Below are 22294 nucleotides of genomic sequence, written 5' to 3'. Positions count from 1 at the left end.
TGTATTTTGTCAAGTTGTCAAATACAGATCATAGATTCATCCTAAATATTCTCAGAAAGAATTCAGTGTCAAATGGAAAGTAAGTCTACACAAATACCAAAGCATCTGGTACATCTTTTATAGACCCTTTGATCACTGGTTTGTCATCTACAGTCCAAGCATTCAGAGTGATGGTCTTCATTGAACTGGACCAGTTCCTTCAGCTGAGGCCAGATCGGATCTGTGTGCAGCATTGTATCAGGGCTGAGAACAGAGTGAAGGCCACAGTGCAGGCTACAGTCTTTCTACCCTGCAACAGCAGGCTTAATATTCCATTGAGTCATTTTCCTCATGCCGGTTCTGCCGTTCAAACACTGTAATTATTTCATATATTTTTACCTAGTTATTATCTTACTCACCACAGGCACCTGTAATTTTTCTGTATTTTTTTTAACTGCTCATTTACTTATTCTTAATTCAGCTAATAATGGTTCCATGTATTAAAATTATCACAGGGAAAGTAAAGTGAAAACCTCCTAGGATGTAGAGGCAGCAGATTCATTACAGCCTACAACAGGGAATAAAATATTATGTATACTTTTTGCAGTAAGTACATGCTAATTATGCAGCTATTTATAAAACACTTATCAACATTCAAACTGATACTCTTCAATGTTGTTGTTTTGGAAAACCCTGCTTTGCATACAAGATCTCTGCTTGTAGCTGAAAACAAACTTTGGGGGTCATCTGCCCACTGATGAGACGAAGCTTTTGTCTACTCTATATTATGCTCTATTCCTCTCATGATGGTATCCAATAGTAATGGCAAAATTCATGTGGGACTTCAAAGTTTATAATGTACTTTCACACATATAGCCTCATTTGATCTTTGCAACAACCTGGTGAATGGGTAGGGCAAGTCTAATTACCCCTATTATATAGAAGGGGCTCACAGAGCTTGGGGATAATTGCCAAGTATCGCAGCTTGAAAGATACAGATCTTAAACATGATCTTTTGACTTCAGAGCTTTTTCTTTACCCACTATAACATGGGGCCTTTTGCCCTTTACTCTCTGTTGCTTGAGTTTATTCCTACCCTGAATGCAAGTTCAAGTTCTGCTTCTCCACTTAAAAGGTGTAATCCTTGCTAAGTTCATTGACTGTTTAGAGTATTGGTTTCCTCCTCGGTCAGCTTCCTAGGAACATGGTTAAGGATGAAATAAGATAACATAGGTAACACACATGTGGCTGCTTCTGCAGCACATGAACTGCTCAGTAAACACTGGGGGTTTATTACTGACCCCCTTCTGGAAATTTCTGACAATATTTCCAATGACAGTTTCAGAATTTGTACCAACACAGGTTACTCCTGTGCTTGTATGCATGTGTTAACTTTGAGCTCACAAAATCACCTTCTGTGCTGTCAACTACTTTACGTGTCTCCCATTTTCTTGCTCAGAATATTTTTTTCCCATGGGTTTTTAAGAATTCTCTGATTTTATAAATCTCTTGCCTTTGGTGCTCTCTTTTAAAATCTCCAACCAGGAGTTCGTACTTAGTCCAATGCAACCCACTTGGCCTGGGTTCAAATCTTGTTTCTACATTTACAAGCTGTGTCATTAGGGGCAAATTACTGAGCTGCTCAGTTTCACTTTTATTATTGTAAAAACCAGAATTAAAAGAGTGCAACACCTCACAGTGTTGCTATGAGGTTGAGGAAATGTTTACAAAATACTTTGCTGCATATCTGATAAGAAGGTCATCTTCCTCTTAGGAGCATATCATGTTCATATCATATCATTTCCTTACTGGAAATAAACTCTCAAATTGCAGACCTGTAGAAGTAACCACTCTGATGGTGACCTAGATCATATACTTTTCAGAATCAAAGGGGGACTACAAAGGTCAAATTCGGCTTCAACCATATTGAAGCTGAAATTTATTTTCTTAGAAATCTAAAGAATGTTCCTAAAAAGTTAACTTCATCTAATAAACTCAAACCCAATGTTGCTTTGTAAATCTTTCATCTATAAGAAAAGCATATTTTGATATATATTCCTCTTTGAGAACCCAACTTAACTTATAAAAACAACATCTTCAAGTCAGTTTCACAGAGTGATAAGTGATGGGGGAGAACCCGCCTTTTCAGAAAAGGAAGCCACTGTATTTGTTTCTAAGGATAAATATATATAAAAGGTAGTGTTAGCTAAAACTTAGGGGCAAATCTATATTCTATTTTTTCTTTTTAATTTAGGAAACTAAAATAAATTATTTTTTCATGCCAAAAGCATAAAAGTTATGTTTAATACTAGGCGGAACAAAATTAGTAAGCTAATTAGAAAATATTTAACCAAATAATTACTGTGCTCTGTAAGTTTATATGTAAGCCATTTATACTTAAGATTCCAGCAGCAATAGCAAGAATCTGTCCATTTACAACAAAGACTTGTATTCACTGACATAAGAGAAAACCTCTTGACAGGGTAAATTTCAGAACTAATCCAAATGCTGATGATGTCATCATAGACCCTATTTTTTGATGACTCTCTGCTCATTTCAGCTTTATCCTAGGGCTCCCTCATGTTGGCAAGATAGCTGTTGCTGACAATTTGGATCACAGACCTCCAATTCTCTGTATTGAATATTGAAAATGTTTTCACCTAGAAGTCTAGGAAGCCTCTCCTCGAATTCTACTACCCCAAGATAGCTTGGGCTTGCAATTTGAGAAGTAATGTTGTCAAGAGTAGTCAATTACTATGAGTGGAAAGACAGGCACACATGTTGGGGAGTCAACCACAATGTCCACTGTAGTCTAATTATATCAGTGCTACATAGACTTCCTCCAAACATCTGTCAGGTAGTTATTTGGCTCCCTTGCCTTGACTTCTCTTATATGTCAAATGAAATAAATAACATACCAGTCCTTTGGTCTTCACATTTGAGGAATAGGTATTGAAAAGATAAAGTAAGTGATGTGTAAATACTCAGGATCAATCAGATAGTTATTAAAATTAAAAATAATATTAACTTAGTTGTGATCACTTATTGAATTAAAGGTCAGCCTATAGATGGTGCAAACAAGACCATGGAAGAGTTTAATCATAAAGCAGAAAATAAGACAATAAGAGAGCAATTTGGCAATAACACCCAAACCTAAACATTCCAGAATGTTTTCCATGAAATTATTAACAATGGTGAGATGCCTGGCGAATTTTGCTCTCTTTTCTTTTTGCAGTGATTGAAATTTTTTGCAATGAGAATGTCTTATTTTAAGGATGATAATGTTTATATTTATGAAATGACATATAAAATATTTAATGGCATAGAAAGATATTCACAAAATACTACTTAATGAAAAATCATACAAAATTATTTACAGTGTGATCCCATTCTCATATTTAAACCTATGTCTATTTATATAGAAAAAAGACAAGAAGGAAACACACCAAAATATCAGCCATGGTTATACCTAAGAGGTGACAGGGTTTTAATTTTCTTTTAAGACTAAAGGAAAAATGAATTGAATTTAAAAATGCAGATATTAAAAAGATTAAAGAAGCTAGAGATGAAAAGTACAGAAATTGAACAAATATGATTTAAAAACTCATTATAAAGCACTTGTATTCATCAGGTCAAATCATGTCCAAACTGTATCTAATGAATAGAATCTCTCTCATTAGCACATAAAAAGCCTGATATATTAATGTTAAATAGAGTTCTACCATCCTTTTCTATGCTAAAAGCAAAATTGGAAGAGACACACAATGTGGATTAAGGACAGAAATAGGTGTCAGTGGCTCAGGGCTCAGATCTTTTCTGTACTAATAATTACCTTCTCTGAGCAAATCATAATTTTTCATTATCCTAGTTTATTGATTTGGAAAAAGCACAGTGAAAAATACTGGCTTCTTCATAGGGCTGCTATGAAAAGCCAGAAATGTTAAGTACTTGAAAAACACTCAGCTAAAGCAAGTGATTCATGGATGCAGTTAAGAGTTTCACTGTCCCTCCGTCCCATGTTGAGAACATGGGGATTAATCCACTTGTCCAATTTTGCAGTCTACATCTCTCCTGATTGGGGGTCACTGCTAAGCAGTTATGCATATGTGTTGTTTTGCCTCCTCACCTCAGTCTCTCCACTTACTCTGTTTTTTTTTTTTTTTCCAGCAATTTCCATGGAAGTTTGTAGTCAAATATTGGCTTTCACTTGACCAAGATGTCAGCAGTGACCAAAGCGGGGTCAACCAGACTTACCTTCCCAAGGAGGTGGGAATGAGGTAAGGGCCCTGCGCTGGTGGGGAGGGGGTTGCAGTAGATCTGCCCCAACAGCATGCTTTTCAATTCCTGCACCCCAGGTTCCTTGCTAAGGCTGAGGATCTCCAAGGATCTCTTCAGCTTTCTGAGGTGCTCCATCACCTTCTGATGAGTCTCTTCACCTCCAGTTCTGTCACAGATGACTTGTATTATTTACGACTAGAAAACCAGAATATATAAGGAATCCACATACCACCTCCCTGAGGGGAAAGGGGACTGAAAACTAAGTCTCTGGTATAACACAAAAGCACTAACACATACTTGACTTTGGGGACAGAGCCCTTCTCTGCTGCCTATGTGCAGAAGGACGAGTTCTTGGCCTCCTGGTACACATTCCCCAGCCATTATAGAAGAGCAATTCTAGTTTGAGCCTCTTATTTACAGTATTTAAGTACTAGACTTGGGCTGTCTAACATGGTAGCCACTAGCCTTATGTGGACATTTAAATTTAAATTAGTAGCAGTGAAATAAAAATTCTGTTCCTCTCAGTATCAGTTTTAAGGCTAGTGGCTACTGGGTTAACATTGAAATAAAATATTTCCATTACTGCAAAACATTCCACTGAATGGCACTGGCTGGACTAGTCCCTAGACCTAAAGCTGCCTTCTCAGTTCTCCCCGCAGGACCGACCTGCCACTAGACCTCTTCATTGGTCTGTTGTGACATTCCTAAGTTTGTTGGGCAAATATGCAAAGCAGGTTCCCTAAGTGTCTTGCACATTGGTGAAACCATTGAAAGTGAAAATGCAAATTTTTAAAGGAATACATTCAGAAAAAACACTGGTAATTTTTTGGGGTAGATAGAAGTCTTACCAGGCATTTTTTTTTTCTGGTACTAACAAAATGGGTCTACTTTGGTCTTAGCTAACTGAAGCATAGATCAACATGTGTCATGTAATACATTGTCAAGAAGTGCTCTTCAATTCTAATTGAAGGTTATAGAATTATTCAAAATTTAATAAACTTTCAAAGAAATAAAGAGGAAAAAAATGATAAACTTCAGACTTGGCATCCTGACTTGGAAGACTCTGTCACTTGCTTTGGGCATGCTGTTCAATTTTTAGGGGGCTTCAGGATTTGCATTTGTAAAATAAAACTAATACCAACTCAGCAGGATCCTGTGAGGTAAAGTGGTATGTTTAATATAAGTCAGTGTTCTTAGGATGGTGTCCAACACAGAGGGGGAGCTGATTCAGAATAGAGTCATGAGGAGACTCTAAGTTCTCCCAGGGACAGGTGTGAAGGAGGCGGGCTGAGGGCATCAGGTAGTGTAGATTGTATCAGGCCACCCTTGATCTTCTCAGTCTACTGAGAAAAGAATGGACTGGGTATTGAGGCTGGGGCTGTAGCTTAGTGGTAGAGTGCCTGCCTAGCACGTGTGAGACACTGAGTTCGATCCTCAGCACCACATAAAAATAAATAAAGGTACTATGTCCATCTACAACTAAAAAAATATTTAAAAAAATGACTGGGTATCATAGGTCCACTGTGACTGATTCTATTGTTCACTTTCTTGTCTTCCCCTCCTCTTCATCAACAGCATTATCCAAACTTTTCCCTATTTGAGATGGTGTGGACCTTCCCCCCAGAAGCTATTTTCAAAATAGAAGTAAATGATCTGAACGTTCTCAGTCACTTCTTGAAAGAGAAAAAGTCAAAAAATAAAGAGATGAGAGGGCTGGAGATGTGGCTCAAGCGGTAATGCGCTTGCCTGGCATGCACAGGGCGCTGGGTTCGATCCTCAGCACCACATAAAAATAAAATAAAAGATGTTGTGTCCACTGAAAACTGAAAAATAAACATTAAAAAATTCTCTCTCTCTCTCTCTTTCCTATCTTTAAAAAAATAAAGAGATGAGAATTTGCAGAAAAATACTAGCTTTGTGATTGGGGCTTTGAATTGTAAAGAAGATAGAGCTTCAAAGGGGAGGGAGGGAGGTGAAGGAGCATGGGGGCTGGAAAGATGGTGGAATGAGATGGATATCATTACTCTAGGTACAGGTGTGACTGCACATATGGTGTGAAGCTACATTGCGTTCAACCAGAGAAATAAAGAGTTGTGCTGCAATTGTGTACAAAATGCATTCTGCTGTCAAATATACCTAATTAGGTTAAATAAATAAATTAAAATTAAAAAAAAAAAAGATGCTAGGACTTGGCCTGCTTGACTCCCTTCTTTTGGTTTGGTCTGCCTTAAGCTTATCAACATGCTAAACAATGAAAAAACTGCCTGAACTCTGTAGTTTTTATTGTTCCTTTCAACAAATCTCAATGGTCTAATAATGACTACCATGTATGGAGTGAAGAGAGCACAGAAAGATCCTGAATGTGTTAATTTTACTTGAGAAAAATTGAATATGAGCCAGAAAGACTATATAATATAGGTAAGTCTCATTAAGCTGTCATTACTTGGAAAGATAGTTTCCAGGCAAATAAACACCGAATCTCACTCTCACAGATCCCTCTAAGTAGCACATTCAATTCAAATGTCCCATCCTCATACATTCTGTTGACTTCAAAGAGAATTATGGGTAAGAAAATGAGAATCAGGTAGGGCAATTATAATTCTGTAAAAGAAAAAACATGCCAACATTGATTGGATTGCTCAAAAATGAAAGGAAAAAAAAGAGACACTTTCCTTCAATACATTTAACTGCTCAAAAAGGCCAAAGTGTTTTGGGATCCAAATTTTTATTGCTTTAAAAATAAAGCAGCAAAATACACTTTCACACAACTCCCAAAGCTCCCAAAGTGAAACTAGGTCATATATTCACTTATTTTTTTTCAACTTATCTTTTCCAAATGCTTGCTCTGAGCCAGACATCAATTGGTCAATTCAGAATACTATTGAAAAGCTGCCTCCAAACCCAGTCTTCAGGTTGTCTAAAGGAATTTCCCCTATAAACTTCAAGTTTTGTATCTTTAAGTCAATGTGCTAATAAAAATACCAACAAAAAAAACAAATGTCCGTCTCTAGAGGAAAGGATGCATTAAATTATAAGGTATGTGAAAGAAGAATAACCTCACAAGGGTGACTTACATTTATCTCAGCAGGTTGGCAACCTGGTTAATACCACAGCCCAAAGGAAAAACATGGCGGATGGTGGGTCAGCCTGCCAGGCAGCCTATCAGAAACACACAGTTGTCTTCAAGGTAAGGAAACTATTCCTAACAGCACTCCAAGATAAACATGCATACTTCTTGTTAGCATCACTTTCCCAAATGCTGTGGCTTGAATATGGTTTATCCTCTCTGAAACTCATGTTGAAATTTTATTCCCAGAATAAAAAAGGTGTTGAGATGGTAGAACTTTTAAGAGATGAATAGGTCAAGTGGGCACCACCCTAATGAATGGATTACTTCTGCTCTCTATGGGACCGGCTTAATTTTCACTGGCAAGAGAGAGTTCTTGTTCTCTCCCGATTGGATTAATCACTACAACAGCCAGCTGTTATATAGTGAGGCTGACCTCTATATTTTGTCTTTTCCACACAAGCTTGCTACAGTTCAAGGTTCTCGTACTGTAACATAACAAACCCATTGGACCTGTCTAATCTTGGACTTCCAGTCTCCAGATCTGAGAGTTAAACTTTTTTTTCTTTATAAGTTACCCAGTCTCAGGTAAGCTGTTTCACACTTTTTCACCCAGGTAATAAGTTGGAAATCCTGAAACATGGCAAGACAGACCTCTGCTAGGGAGAGTTAATGTTGACACAGGGAAGAATGTTGACAAATCAGAGTTTGACAAGAGTGGAAAGCAGAACCCTATCTGGCCATGACTTACCTTCAGAGGGCAAAATCAGGTGGAGGTCATATACACATAGGGTGTCTTCAAGGAAACAGGGACTTACCACAACAAAAGGATATTGGGCCACCAGGGCAGGGCAAAGCTGGGTATTTGGCATAAAAACACAGTGCATCATAACAAAGTCATTTAAAACAGAATCTAGAGGAGAAAAAGGTAGAAAAATTAGGTTCTTGTGAAAATCTTTAGGAAAGCAAAGTATCTATTCACTTGTTTTTGGCCATTGGATGTGTGTGTGTGTGTTTCAATATTTTTTAAATGGGAGATGGACACAAGACCTTTATTTTATTTATTTTTATGTGGTGATGAGGATTGAACTTGGTGCATCACATGTGCTAGGCAAGTACTCTACCACTGAGCCACAACTTCAGCCTGGATGGGTATGGTTTTAATGTGCACCGAAGCATTTCATGTGAAAATAATGATGACGAGCTTGAGATCAAAACCTAATTTTTTAGAATATTGGACAAAGAGGTAATATTTTAAAAAGAGATAGTTTTATAATAATAGCACTTAGTCACCTTAGCTGCAAAGAATTTTTCTTTTTTTATAGTTCTGGGGATTGAACATAGGGCCTTGTACATGCTAAGCAAGCACTCTACCACTAAGCTTACATCCCCAGCCTCAAAGAGGTAGTCAAAGCAGAGAATTGGTGGTGGTGGTGGTGGTAGCGGGAAACATAGCAGAAAGAGATATGATAAAGCCTATGGGTAGTACTGGAGGAAAATAAAGCTATCTCCTAAATGCGAGGAGTGACTGTGCTAAGTTTGAAGCATTTTGCAGGCAGGTAAGGAGGGGGGTGGAAAGGGACCCAAGGCACATCCCAAAGATAAGTTTCGTTTGTCTCATCACTGAACTAGATGCTGGCTCTTCATTGCAAAGATAACACCATCCAGCCAGCCTGGATGGGAAACGGCAGGTCGACCAATCTAAAAGTCCCAGGAATAGGCCCACTGAAACCTGGAACTCAAGGTGCCATGAGGATTTTTAATTTAAAAACAAAAAAGAATATACTGGCTGAGACTTGTGAAATCTTTTTAATAGAAGATGGTGAGAAATATGCAAACTTATCTCTATAAATTAGATTTCCAATGCCCATGTTTTTAATGAACTTATATCACCAAAGTTTGAATCAGCAGCTAAATGTTTAACCATTATACTCATTTAAATCTGTTGTAATCCCAAGTTTATCCCTCAGTGTGCTCAGTCATTCCAGGCCCATGTTGCTGAGCCACAGAACAAGTAAATAGGTGCCAGATGGAAATTGTATAGAGGTGTTTTTTTTTTTTTTTTAATTAAAAAGAGGTTGCTTGTCAACATCTAGTCACCTTCATACATTTTATATACTCTTTGAAGTTAGTAGAATAATGCTTGCTTATATGCCACTCAGAAGGCCTGCGCTTGTAGTAGTTAAAATTTTATTTCCTTCCTCCCTTTATGTTTTTTTTTTTGGTGTGGGGTATTGAGGATTGAACTTAGGGGCACTCAGTCTCTGAGCCACATCCCCAGCCCTATTTTGTATTTTATGTAGAGACAGGGTCTCACTGAGTTGCTTAGCACCTTGTTTTTGCTGAGGCTGGTTTTGAACTCGTGATCCTCCTGTCTCAGTCTCCTGAGCTGCTGAAATTACAGGTATGTGCCACTGCATTTATTTATTTTTGTGGAGCTGGGGCTAAACCCAGGGCCTCACACATGCCAGGCAAGTGCTCTACCACTTAAGTACATCTTCAGACTACCACGGTATAATTTTTGCTAATGCAAAGATTTGACATGGGCTCCAAGGCTGAGGACATGTATATACACAGGGACTGGTCACTTATTATGGCCAATCACCCCAAACTCACATTTCAATATAGCTTTCTTATTCTTTACTCACATACAGTGATTCCTGAGAACTTATTTAAAACAATAATTTTCTATTTGAAAATGATTTCCTAGTCACTCATAGCAGTGAAAGTCTAGGAAACTAATAGATCTTAGGTAGAAAACTTTTTAAAATTTACTAAAAAGAATGCATAGTCATAAATATATTTAGCAGTTTTTATTTCTATGATATAAACAAGTTTTACCGTAACTGACATTTCTCCTTGTATTGGAAATTCATAAATGCCAAAGGTCTTCACCTCCATTATATCCACATGCTTCGTGTACCTGTGCTAGGGTTATTTTTAGCACCCAGGAGAGTAATGGGCAATATTCATATCTTTGATTTATGAGAAAAAGATACTGATTTATTCTTATCGCCAAGCTATAAACATTACTTATAAGAAAACATTTACTTATAAGAAAAAAAGTCAGAAAAATTGTAGTAAATGAAGTTCAACATTAAATTATGATGTTTGTTAGTCTAGTCTCTGACATCAAAAATGGAAGTGTCAGGCCTGGTGTGGTGTAATCCCAGCAGCTTGGAAGGATGAGGCAGGAGGACGGCAAGTTCAAAGATAGCCTCAGCAACTTAGTGAGGTCCTAAGCCACTTAGTGAGACCCGTCTCAAAATAAAAAATAAAAAGGGCTGGTGATATGGCACCGTGGTTAAGTGCCTCTGGGTTCAGTCCATGGTACCAAAAAAAATAAAAATAACAAAGGGAAGTGTCAGGAGTCATATCCCATATGCCATCCATAGGACACACTGATTTCTAGGCCCTACATTTTTTTTTTTAAAGAAGCAATAATCCAGTCCCTATCTCTTTTAAAGGTGACTTTAAAAAGAAGGTTACATTTGCTCTTCGTGGGTAGTAAAGACCCTTCCTTAGATGTCATAGTCTCAAATGTTCCAGAATCTTCCTTTTGGGTCAACACCCACTTTCTTTTTTCACTTAGATAGTAATAGCACAGCACATATCAAACTGCTAGCTCTTTCCTTCCTGTTTCTACATCAGTACTGGTAGTCTTTATCCCATCTCTAGTTACTGGTCACCAGCCTTTCTTTAGGGCCACTTCAAAGGCTATATTCTCAATGACAATTTCCCGGATGGCAGTAGCCACTGAGTGCCCCTGAGGCACTGACCGCACTCTGCCTTATATTTGAGTGCTGTGCACATTTCTTCATGTCCTCCAGCAATTTTAGGCTTCCTGAGGGAAGAAGGCAACCCTTGGACCTCACCCAAGGTCACCAACTTAGTGCCTGCTCAACAACAGAGGAAGCCTTGTCCCAGGGCCTAGCTTGAATATCTACCTTCCCAATTCATGCACTGTACAAAAAAACTCTCAGATAATCAATTTACAAAATGAGAAACTGGAAAGAGGAGATGAAATAAGAAGTCATTGGCAAAATGCTTTTAGGATTGTTGTGAAGATAAATTATAGAAATGGATTTTGAAAAGTTTTTTAGATAAATCTTTGAACTTCTTTTAGAGAGAAATATTCTTCTATGGAACTTAGTGTTCTTAAAATAACCCATGGTATTATTCTGAGAGACAGGCCAGTAGTCAGGAATTCTTTATTATTATTATTATTTTTTAAGTTGAATGTCAGGACTAGAAGTGCAACTCAGTGGTAAAGCTCTTGCCTAGCATGGACGAGGCCCTGGATTCAATGCCCAGTGCAAAAACAAAACAAAACAAACAAAAAAAAACAATGTTATCTGTTCCAAAGTCATTCACAAGATAGAAATCAAAATAGAAATAATGTAACTCTGAACACTTAGTAGATTGTACCAGTCTTTTTCACCCTCAATTCTGTGTTGTAGGTAAGACTGGCTCACTATAAGGAGATGCTATCTATTTAATTTTATTCTCTCCCAAAGATATGTTGCAGTACTAAGCCCCAGTATCTCAGAATGTGACCTTATTTGGAAATAGCATCTTTGCAGATATGGTCAAGTCAATGTGAGGTCATTAGTATGGGTCTTAAGTGAATATGACTGGTGTCCTTATGAAAAGGGGACAGGATATTAGGGCACAGACACAAACATGCACAGAGGGTATGCTATATAAAAAGTCATGAGGAGAATGCCATATCAACATGAAGGCAGAGATCAGGGTAATGATCCTCAAACCAGGGAGTACCCATGATTGCCAGAGAGGCCCCAGAAACTAGGTTATAGATAAGCATGGGGCAGATTCTTCAACATGGCCCCAGAAAGAAATCAATCCTATCACCTTCATCTTGGATATTTAGCCTACAAAACTGCAAGACAATCAAATGATAGCTTTGGAGTTCCTTGGTTTGTGGTACTTTGTTATGGGAACCCCAATAAATCAGTAAAAGAACATTGTTAAACTCTGGAGCAAGAATCCACAACCAGAGAGAACTGTTTGACCCTCAATTAGAGCAAGGCTGTCCTTTATACAGGGAGCTCCAGATGCTTTATGGAAATAGGGAAGTAGTTTTACATGATAACCTAATAGATATAGTTGGTAGGAGGGATTGGATGATAACATAAGAGACGCCCTGTGGAAAGCTACTCCTAATCTGTATAAATGAAGCTGAGTCATCTGCGAGGATAGCCAGGCACTCTGTCTGTGTCCCAGAGGAACGCACTCCAAATATTAATACACGTAACCCCTTCCTAAAACTGCCTTGGCAATGCATACTGAGAATGAGAATGAATTCAGGATTTTTAAAAAATAATGCTTAGCATGGATTTAATGGACACACAAAACTGTTCTGTGCATACCTGTTGCTTCATTTAAAGCTGGCTCAAGACGTATTGTTTCTAGAAAATGCTCTAAAATTTTTTCAGGTGTCCCTGACATCACAGTATACCTAGATAAGAAATACAAATGTTAATTGTTTTTCAAAAATGGGCAATCAATAATAAAAAATTTTTGCTTGAGTTTTTTTTTTTTAATTTGAGATCCCAGAGAACCATATGAACTTTACTTTTGACCAATACAATAAGAAAGACCATGTACCATGATCAAGTCACACCAAAAGATAATCAAGAAAACACTAACTGAATGTTACTAGAAACATATTTCCTTTGTGCCTACATGCAACTAAGGTAAACTTCTTGGAGAGCAGCTCTAGCAGGGTGGAAACTTCTAGGAGGTTGGAAACAGAGAAACTTCAGCCTTGTTCCAAAGGAAACGAAAAGGAACAAGTAAATCCCAGGACAGCTCAGGCTGGGCAAGGGGAGGTGGCAAGGGGAAATGACAGTAAAAGAGGTTACCCATATATGGGTGATTCTTAGCAAAATTTCAGTCCCACACTGGATTCCCCTGCCTATTTCTGGAATTCTCTGCCTTTCTCAACTGGTACACTGGTATGTGCTTTGGAAATGCAGCTAATAATAAAATAAGAGGAAAGAAAAAAATCCCCAAATGTCCACGAGCAAACAAACAAGAAAGCATCATGACAAGGAAAAAAAAAAATCAACAACAGAAATCTATATAATTTATTTCAATGTCATATATAAATTATTTTTTTTTTGAAGGGGTAGTTTAGCCTTTACTTTAGGAGATCCATCCAGGGTACTCTCCAACGAACATGAGAGGATTTATTTTTTAAAATTAATGTGGGATGTTTCAAGTCAAAGTCCAGATGGTGACAAGCAGCGAATGAAAACTGTAGGCAAAATAACTTTAAGGTGACATAGAAGTTCCTTTTGCAAAAATCAGACTTTGCTTTCCTACTTGGCACTTCACTTAAGGCCAAACAACAGGAAAGAAAAGCAACAATGAAAATTCCCTTCTGCTGGGAAAGCAGTGGTAGACTCCAGCGGTGGGAAGGCCCTGCTTCCTTTGCCTCCTCACCAACACCTTTTCTTTGCCTGTTTGAGACCTTCATGGACCTGGGTTGAGATTCTAAGAATCTCTCCAATGTATGAAATCTCAGGGCCTCACCCTCCTGCCTCAGGATTTTAGAAGAGGCATGTTAACATACAACTTTGTGCATGAGAAAGAAGCAACCCTGGAGAGAGTAAGAGTTCCATTTTAAGAAATCTAGCTTTAAAACCTAGAGGAAGGTTGGGGGAACTTGAAGAAAGGGGAGGGCCTATCTATAAATGCTTCCCTTCACGTCAGTTGGAGAACATTGCTCAACTCAGTCATTCGTGGAATATGTGATTTCTGATAGTACTCACCAGATGAGCCACAGGAGAAGTAGCATCTGGCCCCATTAATTAGGAAACTGGGTTGGAAAGAGCATTCCACATCTGCCTACCGTTTACTGTGCCCCAGACGACTAGGTGGGCCCAGAATAAGGCTGTCATGTTTACTCCTGCTAGTTAAATATTATCTCTGTTCTGAAGGTGAAGAAACTGCTGGGATGGGGGTGGGGCATACAACCTGAGGCTGCAGAGCTGGGGAATGGGACATCCCTGATGTAAGCCTCGTCTGCCTGGCTTCTTGCTCTGCATGGAGATCACCTCTAGCTGCCTGGAGCTCATTCTGAACAAGAAATTCTCCATATAAAAACTTTCCCCTTAAGAGTGTTTTTGCTTGTTTGTTTGGTTTTGAAAACAATTCTTATTTTACAAAGAGTATAAATACATGACATAACATGAAAACTGAATGCAGAAAGCAATCTGCTACTTCACATGCCATTGACTCGCTGCTGCTATAAATTTGTAAGTGCTCAATTTGAAAAATGTTTCCTTGTCCAAAGTTTAATTCTGATAGCAGGTTGGGTTCACAGTCTAGTAGTCTCCATTTAAAAATCTCCTGGCAAGAGTATAGATACCTGAGTGTCAAGCCAGATGTCTTCTTACCTCACTAGAGAGAAAGGAGCCTAGCATTGCCCACCTGGCCAACTGGAGATCCCATAGCACCTTTCATTGGCTGCCAAAGACTCCCCCTCTGTGGTACAGCTGCCTCGCCTGCCTCAGCCCAGCCTTTCTTCTAGGCTCCTCTGAAGGCTGGTAGGTGCTAATATTTCCTTAGTGCAGGAGCTCTGAAGGGTAAGGCCTGGAAGCTTTTGGCCAGATACAGCTGTCTGTGACTTGCAGCTCTGGTTTGACTAAAACCTCACTTTATGGCTTGATTTCATGCGGGACACTGCCAGGCGCCTACTGCTTGACCTCTGTTTAAGTGAGGTCAAGACCACTTGAGACCAGACAGTATGACTCTTGTCCGTTTACTGCATGAAGGAGTTACTCTAGTTAAAGGGCTCACCCCAGTTGGTTACATTCCACAAGCTGTGAGGCTTTAAATGTATGATAGTAAAAGCTTTTTCCAACACCAACTCTGCATGTGAAGATACTTCTACCTGCAACTGGGGGTGGGGGGAAGGCCAGGGGAGAGGAGTACTGGAAAGAGACTCTTTTTCCACCCCACAATCAAGATGGAGGTGAGCAATGAGAAAATCATCTAAAGAGAAGGGAACTTAATAACTTAAATATGAACAGTCACTTCAAATTCTTTCTTTCTTATTAAACCTGCAAACCCTAGAGTAGGAGGACATCCAAAATGGCAAATGTTTGAGGGCTTCATGTAATGTGTCCATCATGAAAACACTGTCTTATTGACATTTTAATTCACACTCAAAGTTGAGTAAGGTGGTTTTGAAATTTTAAATGTGTACATAAACTATGGTGGATTTCCCAGAGGAAAGGCAAATCAGGAAAATAACATTGTCAAAGCCAAACTGGTGACTCTCTTCAAATTGAAAAAAAAAAAAAAAAAAAAAAAAGAAAATTGCTGAGGAGATAGGGATCCTAAAGCTTCCTAAGTTTTGGTTTCATTCATAGACATGGTTACTGTCATATTATTAAATTCTGGAACATCAACCCCAAAATTCACTTACATGGACCTTCCTTTCAGCTCTGGTCTATTTAGGAAAACAACATAAAAAATAACCCCTTAAGAGAAAATGGATTCTCATTCTTCAGGGCACAGTATTTATTAAGTGGGTTACTGTGAACATGCATAAGTCTTTCAAGTATATAAGAAATTTGGATTGGATGACAGTACACAAATAAGTAGAGATAATGGAAAATCAGATACAGCTCTAAAATAAATTTAAAGCACATGGTATCTCCTTTTCCCACCCCTCTAGTTTGATTCCATTAAAAAAAGAAACATCAACCCTTTGTTTGGAGAACACCCTGAATTTTGATATAGTAACAAGCAAATACTCTTAATTCTTCCCCATGACATGAAGAGGTGAAGGAAGGGAGGGGTTTTCTTGATCAAATGTTTCAAAATTAAGGAGAATTCTCAGGGCTTACTTTTTCAGGTGGCATGATTCCCTTAGACATCATTAAAGAATTCAGATGAACATCTACAAAATTATCTAGTTATATGTAAGGGTACTAAACCATTGGGGGAAGTCCCAATCTTCACATTAAAAAGAATTTTTCATTCTCATCCTCCTCTGGGCTGGAAAGACAACTTAAAAACATTTGGGCACATTTTCAAGAATGGAAAATAGTAAAAAACAAATAAAAAGAAATTTGGATGGTAATTTTATAGTTCTGTAAGTGAAAGGAAGGTTTTTCAAAATGTAGTCAGTCCTTTCGAAATAAATTGCTTCCAACATTTACTAAATAGTGTTGAAGATATAATATTTATATATAGTTGTCCCTCAGTGTCTGTGGGGAATTGGTTCTAGAATCCCCACAAATGCTCAAATCCCCAATGTAAAATTTCATAGCATTTGCATATAACCTATGCACATTCTATAGTGTACTTAAAATCATCTCTAGATTACTTATAATATCTAATAGGTCATCAATGTTTTGTAAATAGTTGCTATACTGTATTATTTAGGGAATTATGACAAGGAAAAAGAAGTTGGTACATGTTTGGTACAATAAATTCTTTTTCCTGAATATTTCTGATTCTGGGTTGGTTGAATCCACCAACGTGGAACTTGTGGACGCAGAAGGTTAATGGTACTATTTTGCTTTTGTAAGCTGGGAGGCAGAAGGAGCAGAGGAGTGAAAATTGGTCAAACTGAACTTAAATTCAAGCTATCCCACTGCAAGCTCTGAGATCTTGGACAAGCCACTTGCTTCTCTGAGCTTAAATTTTTCCATCTTTTAAAAGGGGTTATGTAAGAGTTAGGTGAAATCTGAAAAATATGCTCCAGCCATTTAATAATGTTTCTTCCTGTCTCCTTTGCAAATCTATTGATTCATCTAGATGAAAATATCTGAGTCTCAGGCTTCTACTCTAAATAATAAAAATTCATCAGGTACAGTGAAGGTTCTGATGAAGGGATCCCCACTTATTTGACAACAAAGGAAAATCCCTTGGGATGTTGTTATGGTTTGGATGTGAGGTGTCCACAAAAATGCATGCATGAGACAATGCAAGAAGATTCAGAGGAGAAATGATTGGGTTTAAGAGTATTGGAAGTGTGAATTGGGGCGTGGCTTTGGCATATATATTTGTATCTGGCAAGTGCAGACCTCTCTCTGCTTTCTGATCATCATGTGAGCTGCTTCCATCTGCCACACTCTTCCGCTATGACGTTCAGCCTCACCTCGAGCCCTAAGGAATGGAGCCAGCCTTCTATGGACTAAGACCTCTGAAACTGTGAGCTCTCAAATAAACTTTTCCTCCTTTAAAATTGTTTTAGTTGGGTCCATTAGTCATAGTAGCAAAAAAGCTGACTAAAACAGATTATTTGGCAACATTTCTTTAGCTACAGAATTGGTGTTTTTATTACACTCAGATTTAAAATTAATCTCCATCTTAAAAAACCTGATTCTGCAATTTGTTGTAATTCCTGAGAGCCACAGTTCTCACTCTCCTGTCTTACCACTCAAACATTGGTGATGAAAAAGTTTTATGTAGCAAGTAAAAACTGAAACAAACCAGATATACTAAAAAAGACTCAAGTTAAACAGGAGACCTGAGAAATAAGGAGCAAATTCCCTTTGGACATCAGCAGGAATAAGTATGAATGAGGCCAAATGGATGTTTCTGTGCTGCAATCAACAGAATATTTTGTATTTGAAACCCGGGTTTCCATTAAACGTTCATTCTGGTAATAAGATGAAAACACTTCCTGAGAAATCCTACATATGACATTCAAATACCGGAGATTCTCATCACCTCTGCCACATCCTTGAAGCTGCCTGGAGTTCCTGTTCCCATTGTTCTCTCCCTGCCTTCTGTTCCAAAGCTATTAAGTTGAATAGTGTGTACAGAGAGGTTTTTAGAGTAGGAGAATATTCCTTCCAGCTTGACTCTAGGCAGCACCAAGCTCAATGCAGTGCCAGAAATGGATACATTATACTCCACAAGATGTGTGATTAGTCAATAGAGAGAAAAAAAGTCACACATACACTGCCATCTTCCACAAAAAAAGGAGAACATGCTATTGTAGAAATGATGATACCATGTGAAAAGGTTAATCATAGTCTGGCAATTACAGTGTTGGATGCAAACATACTTTTGCTGAGGCTGTGAGTTTCCTTGATTAGAAGCTCTGCTCCCTGCTGGGACCTTCTCCAGCACCAAGACATCTTGGTCATGTTCTTTAAGTCTGACTGTGTTTGCCTCAACGTCCTGCAAATACAAATTACACCACATACAGATGCCGCCGTTTACTCAGACAATGAAAAAAATTTCAAATGCTTCAGAAACTCATTTGGTGCTTGTGATGCTAATTGTTGCGTCTACAAATTAAGTCATTTTCAAAGTCAAGGGCTGGAACGGTCAGAGAGAGGACCAGATGAGGTTTGAGACATATGTTTTTTTTTTTTTTTTAAACTCTGCTTTTACACCAGATTCAGAGAAACAGCAAAGTCCAGAGTGATGTGGCTGTGCTTTGAGAAGCCTTTGAGAGACAGCGGTATAGCAGGGAGACAGGGGAGAAAGGTATTTATTCTTCATAAAAATATGTGGCAAACAGCACTCAGCTTCGGCAGAATTCTCTTTCCTTCTGAGTGTATTTAGTTTCCTTAGGAGTGGCACCACTGTCTCTAATCAAAAGACACTTAGAAAAATCAATGTGAAATGTGTTAAAATCTTTTTCAGTTATTTTAAATGACATTATAAATTATATCAGTGAGATATGGTCTGAAGCTGTTTTTTTTCAAAGAAATTTTGGCTGAGCATAAAATTCCAAGAGCTAGTATAGCTGAACTGTAAACTTCCATATCCTTTTAAATAATTGATTTTAATTTTTAAATGTGCTTTTCCTCAACATTTGGGCTCCATCTTAAAAGAAATCAGATAACAACCAAATCAGATTCCTTGGGGTATTTTTCCCTGTGTTGTTCAATGGTATAAATGAATCTAACTTTCTTTGCATTCAGATAAATGTTTGCTTTTTTTTTTTCTTCTTTTTTGGTACCAGGGATTGAACCCAGGGGCACTCAACCATTGAGCCACATCCCCAGCCCTTTTTATTTGAGACAGGGTCTTGCTAAGTTGCTCAGCACCTCACTAAATTGCTGTGTCTAACTCTGAACTTGTGATCCTCCTGCCTCAGCCTCTGAGTCTCTGGGATGAGAGGTGTGCACCACTACACCCAGCAAGACAATGCTTTCTTAAAACAACCTTTGTGGTCATAAATGTTGCCGGCAGAGGCGAATGCTTCTGGCAGTGTAGGGATAGGTATCTCAAGGAGAGAGAGAGAAGGGAAGAGAGCAGCGCCATTCCAGAGAGAATAGCCTCCCAGGTGAACTCCAGCTAGGATGGAAGGATCAAGGCCACAGAAGCCAGGGAGGATGGGACACTGTCATCATCCACAATCAGGTCTCTACCAGCCAAACCTGGGTCATTCCTCCCAAGGAACCAAGGACTACATGGTAGGAAAAGATCAGGGACCATTTAGGGACCATTTCTTCTAAACATCCTCTATTCTCAAAAACAACAAGCTTAAAATGGGCTCATCTTCAGGGCCAATTCTAAGTTAAAATTAAAATTCCCCAGCTTCCTCTACTACCCCAATTCTTTTCCACTGACCAATGTCTGAATCTCCTTTAGTTCATAACAATTTGAGATAAAGCACTTAAAATGAAAATGCTTGGTTAGAGTAATCAGGACTGATCTTAATTTCCACTAATGTGCAATCACTCAACAAGTGAAGAGATTGTGGGACAATATGAGAGAGGCTTAGGTTTGGGAGACCTGGGAGGTGGACATTTGAAAGGTCTAGGATACAGAAAAATGTGGAGCAGAAAGATTGCCACTGCTCTGGAGAATGGGATGGGGAAGGACACAAAAAGGGACACCTAAGATGCCAGAGAGAAACTGCTTAGAATGTGACATTTTGCCAAGGCAATTGGTATCTATCATCAATTCTCATGGCCAGTATAGGCATGTGCAGAGGAATCTGGTCCAGCATAACATCCTGTGTTTACACCTTTCTGGAATATCATCTCTGGACCCCAGAATGCACACTCATTTCATAACAAAGTCCTTTGTTCCTAGAGCACCCATTCATCACAGTACTTCACTGAGATCTCTGCTCATCTGGGAAAGGAAAAAATGGGACAGCCTTCAGGCACACCTAGCTTTGGACTCACCCTCAGAATCCGGTTGAAATCCTCCTTGTCGACTCTTAGGAAATGACAATTATCCTCTCGCAAGACGATTGAGGCGGCTCTCGGAGCATCATTCACTAGTGCTAACTTGCCAAAGTCATCTCCCTCATGCAGGGTGCAGACCACACCCTGGAGAGAGCAGGACATTCAGGTGAAATGGAGTACATACTCACCCACCCCTCACCACCCCACCTTCCCTGAAACACTGTCTATATAAATGGGCTGTCCCTCACTATGCCAAAGTGGGATTATATAATTAAATTATGTTTAATTTTTCTTTCATTGATTGAGATGGTCTAGGGCCTAACTCAAATGCATATATTATAATCCATAAGGAGATGAGCCCCCAAAAGTATGACTGAATATAATAACTGAGAAATGTTTTGATTAAAGATGCAATATTTTGGGGCTGGGGCTGTAGCTCAGTGACAGAACGCTTGCTTAGCATGTGTGAGGCATTGGGTTTGATCCTCAGAACCACATAAAAATAAACAAATAAAATAAAGGCATTCTGTCCATCTACAACTATAAAAAATAATTTAAAAAAAAGATGCGATATTTTTTCTCCCTGGAATAGATGTATAAGATGTAATGTTGTTGCAAGTTTAATTGTAGCACTATGTTGTTACTACTTAGGGCCACACTAGCAAATGGAACACAATAAAGTTTTAAAAAGAAAAAAAGAGATATATACCTTGCCATAAATGACTACATTCACTGATCCTTTTAGAATAATGTACCAGGAGGTACCTTCTTCCCCCTGGTTAAACACTAGACACAAAAAGATGACAAGAATAGAAGCACATCAATACAAATTACAGCTTATCAAATCATCATTTTTAAGTCCCCAGAATTACGCATACATAAAATAAAAAAATCACTGGCAAATGCTAACTTATTCAGGTGGAATATTATTTTTCTTTCTCTAGAACATGAAAGGAAGAGAAATCCTGCACTACTTTCTGTGTCCTGAAAGACAGGTTTTCACCAGATACTAATTTGCCAGCAGTCTATTTCTTAAAGGAATGCACATTCTCCTAATTCATCAAAACATTATGCCATAGAAAATAGTTTTTAAAAGTAATCTGACCAGTAATGTGAAGTTTGAAAACATGAAAATCAGCACTACATCTTGTTTATAGATATATATCTACATATATTTTTTAACAAATGGGTTGGAATGATAACCACTACTGTCAAGGTAGAAATTACCCTCAAGAGGGAAAGAACAGGATACAGGAGGGAACCAGAGGCCTTCAATTGGAATTGAATTCTTTTAGAAAACAGGAAATTTTTCATTTTTTTAGAAAATATGAAAAAATATGGCATAATGGGAGTGTTTGCTAAAGATTTAAATAGTATTTGTAATATGTTCTTTCTTGTTTGAAACATTTAAAGATTTCATGATCAAAACAATTAGTAAGCTGGAATGAAAGACCCATTGTAAGTCACCAGTGACCATAAAAATAAAAAATATTAAAGTGAACCATAACCTGTAAAGAAATAACATTCTTACTAAGATAGATACAGTGTCAGAAAGATAGACAATATTATCAGATAGATATTAGTTCAGTCATGCTTTGGATGACTGAAAGTGAATCCTTTTTTTGTAATGCAGGGTACTGAACCAAGAGCCTCACACCTACTAAGCATGAGATCTACCACTGAGCTACACCCAGTCCTGAAACATTTTGAGATATAATTTTTAAGACCTTTTACGTTTCCAGCTTATTTGACTCTCAGAATACAGCATGAAGAAAGAGCAAGATTGTCTCTCAGAAATTTAATTGTTGTTCTTTAAAAAATGCTCAGT

General features: G+C 38.2%; 1 protein-coding gene across 15 annotated transcripts in view; it reads right to left on the bottom strand.

Annotated features, from left to right (window-relative positions):
- Positions 1-22294, bottom strand: part of Rapgef4 (Rap guanine nucleotide exchange factor 4) — a 288628-nt gene that overhangs the window by 40646 nt on the left and 225688 nt on the right. For all 15 annotated transcript variants that reach the window (XM_046447277.2, XM_046447278.2, XM_058580189.1 and 12 more), the window contains 5 exons: positions 21176-21252; positions 20464-20610; positions 18381-18496; positions 12715-12803; positions 8159-8237 (listed from right to left, as the gene is read on the bottom strand). In XM_046447277.2, coding sequence (XP_046303233.1) covers positions 8159-8237; positions 12715-12803; positions 18381-18496; positions 20464-20610; positions 21176-21252 — 508 coding nt within the window. The remainder of the gene's footprint in view (positions 1-8158; positions 8238-12714; positions 12804-18380; positions 18497-20463; positions 20611-21175; positions 21253-22294) is intronic.

The sequence above is a fragment of the Marmota monax genome, unplaced genomic scaffold, assembly GCF_021218885.2.
Source record: "Marmota monax isolate L192 unplaced genomic scaffold, Marmota_monax_Labrador192_F-V1.1 WCK01_AAM20220418_F8-fsc00007, whole genome shotgun sequence".
In the NCBI taxonomy this organism is placed as follows: domain Eukaryota; kingdom Metazoa; phylum Chordata; class Mammalia; order Rodentia; family Sciuridae; genus Marmota; species Marmota monax.
This window is presented reverse-complemented; position numbering and strand designations above follow the sequence as displayed.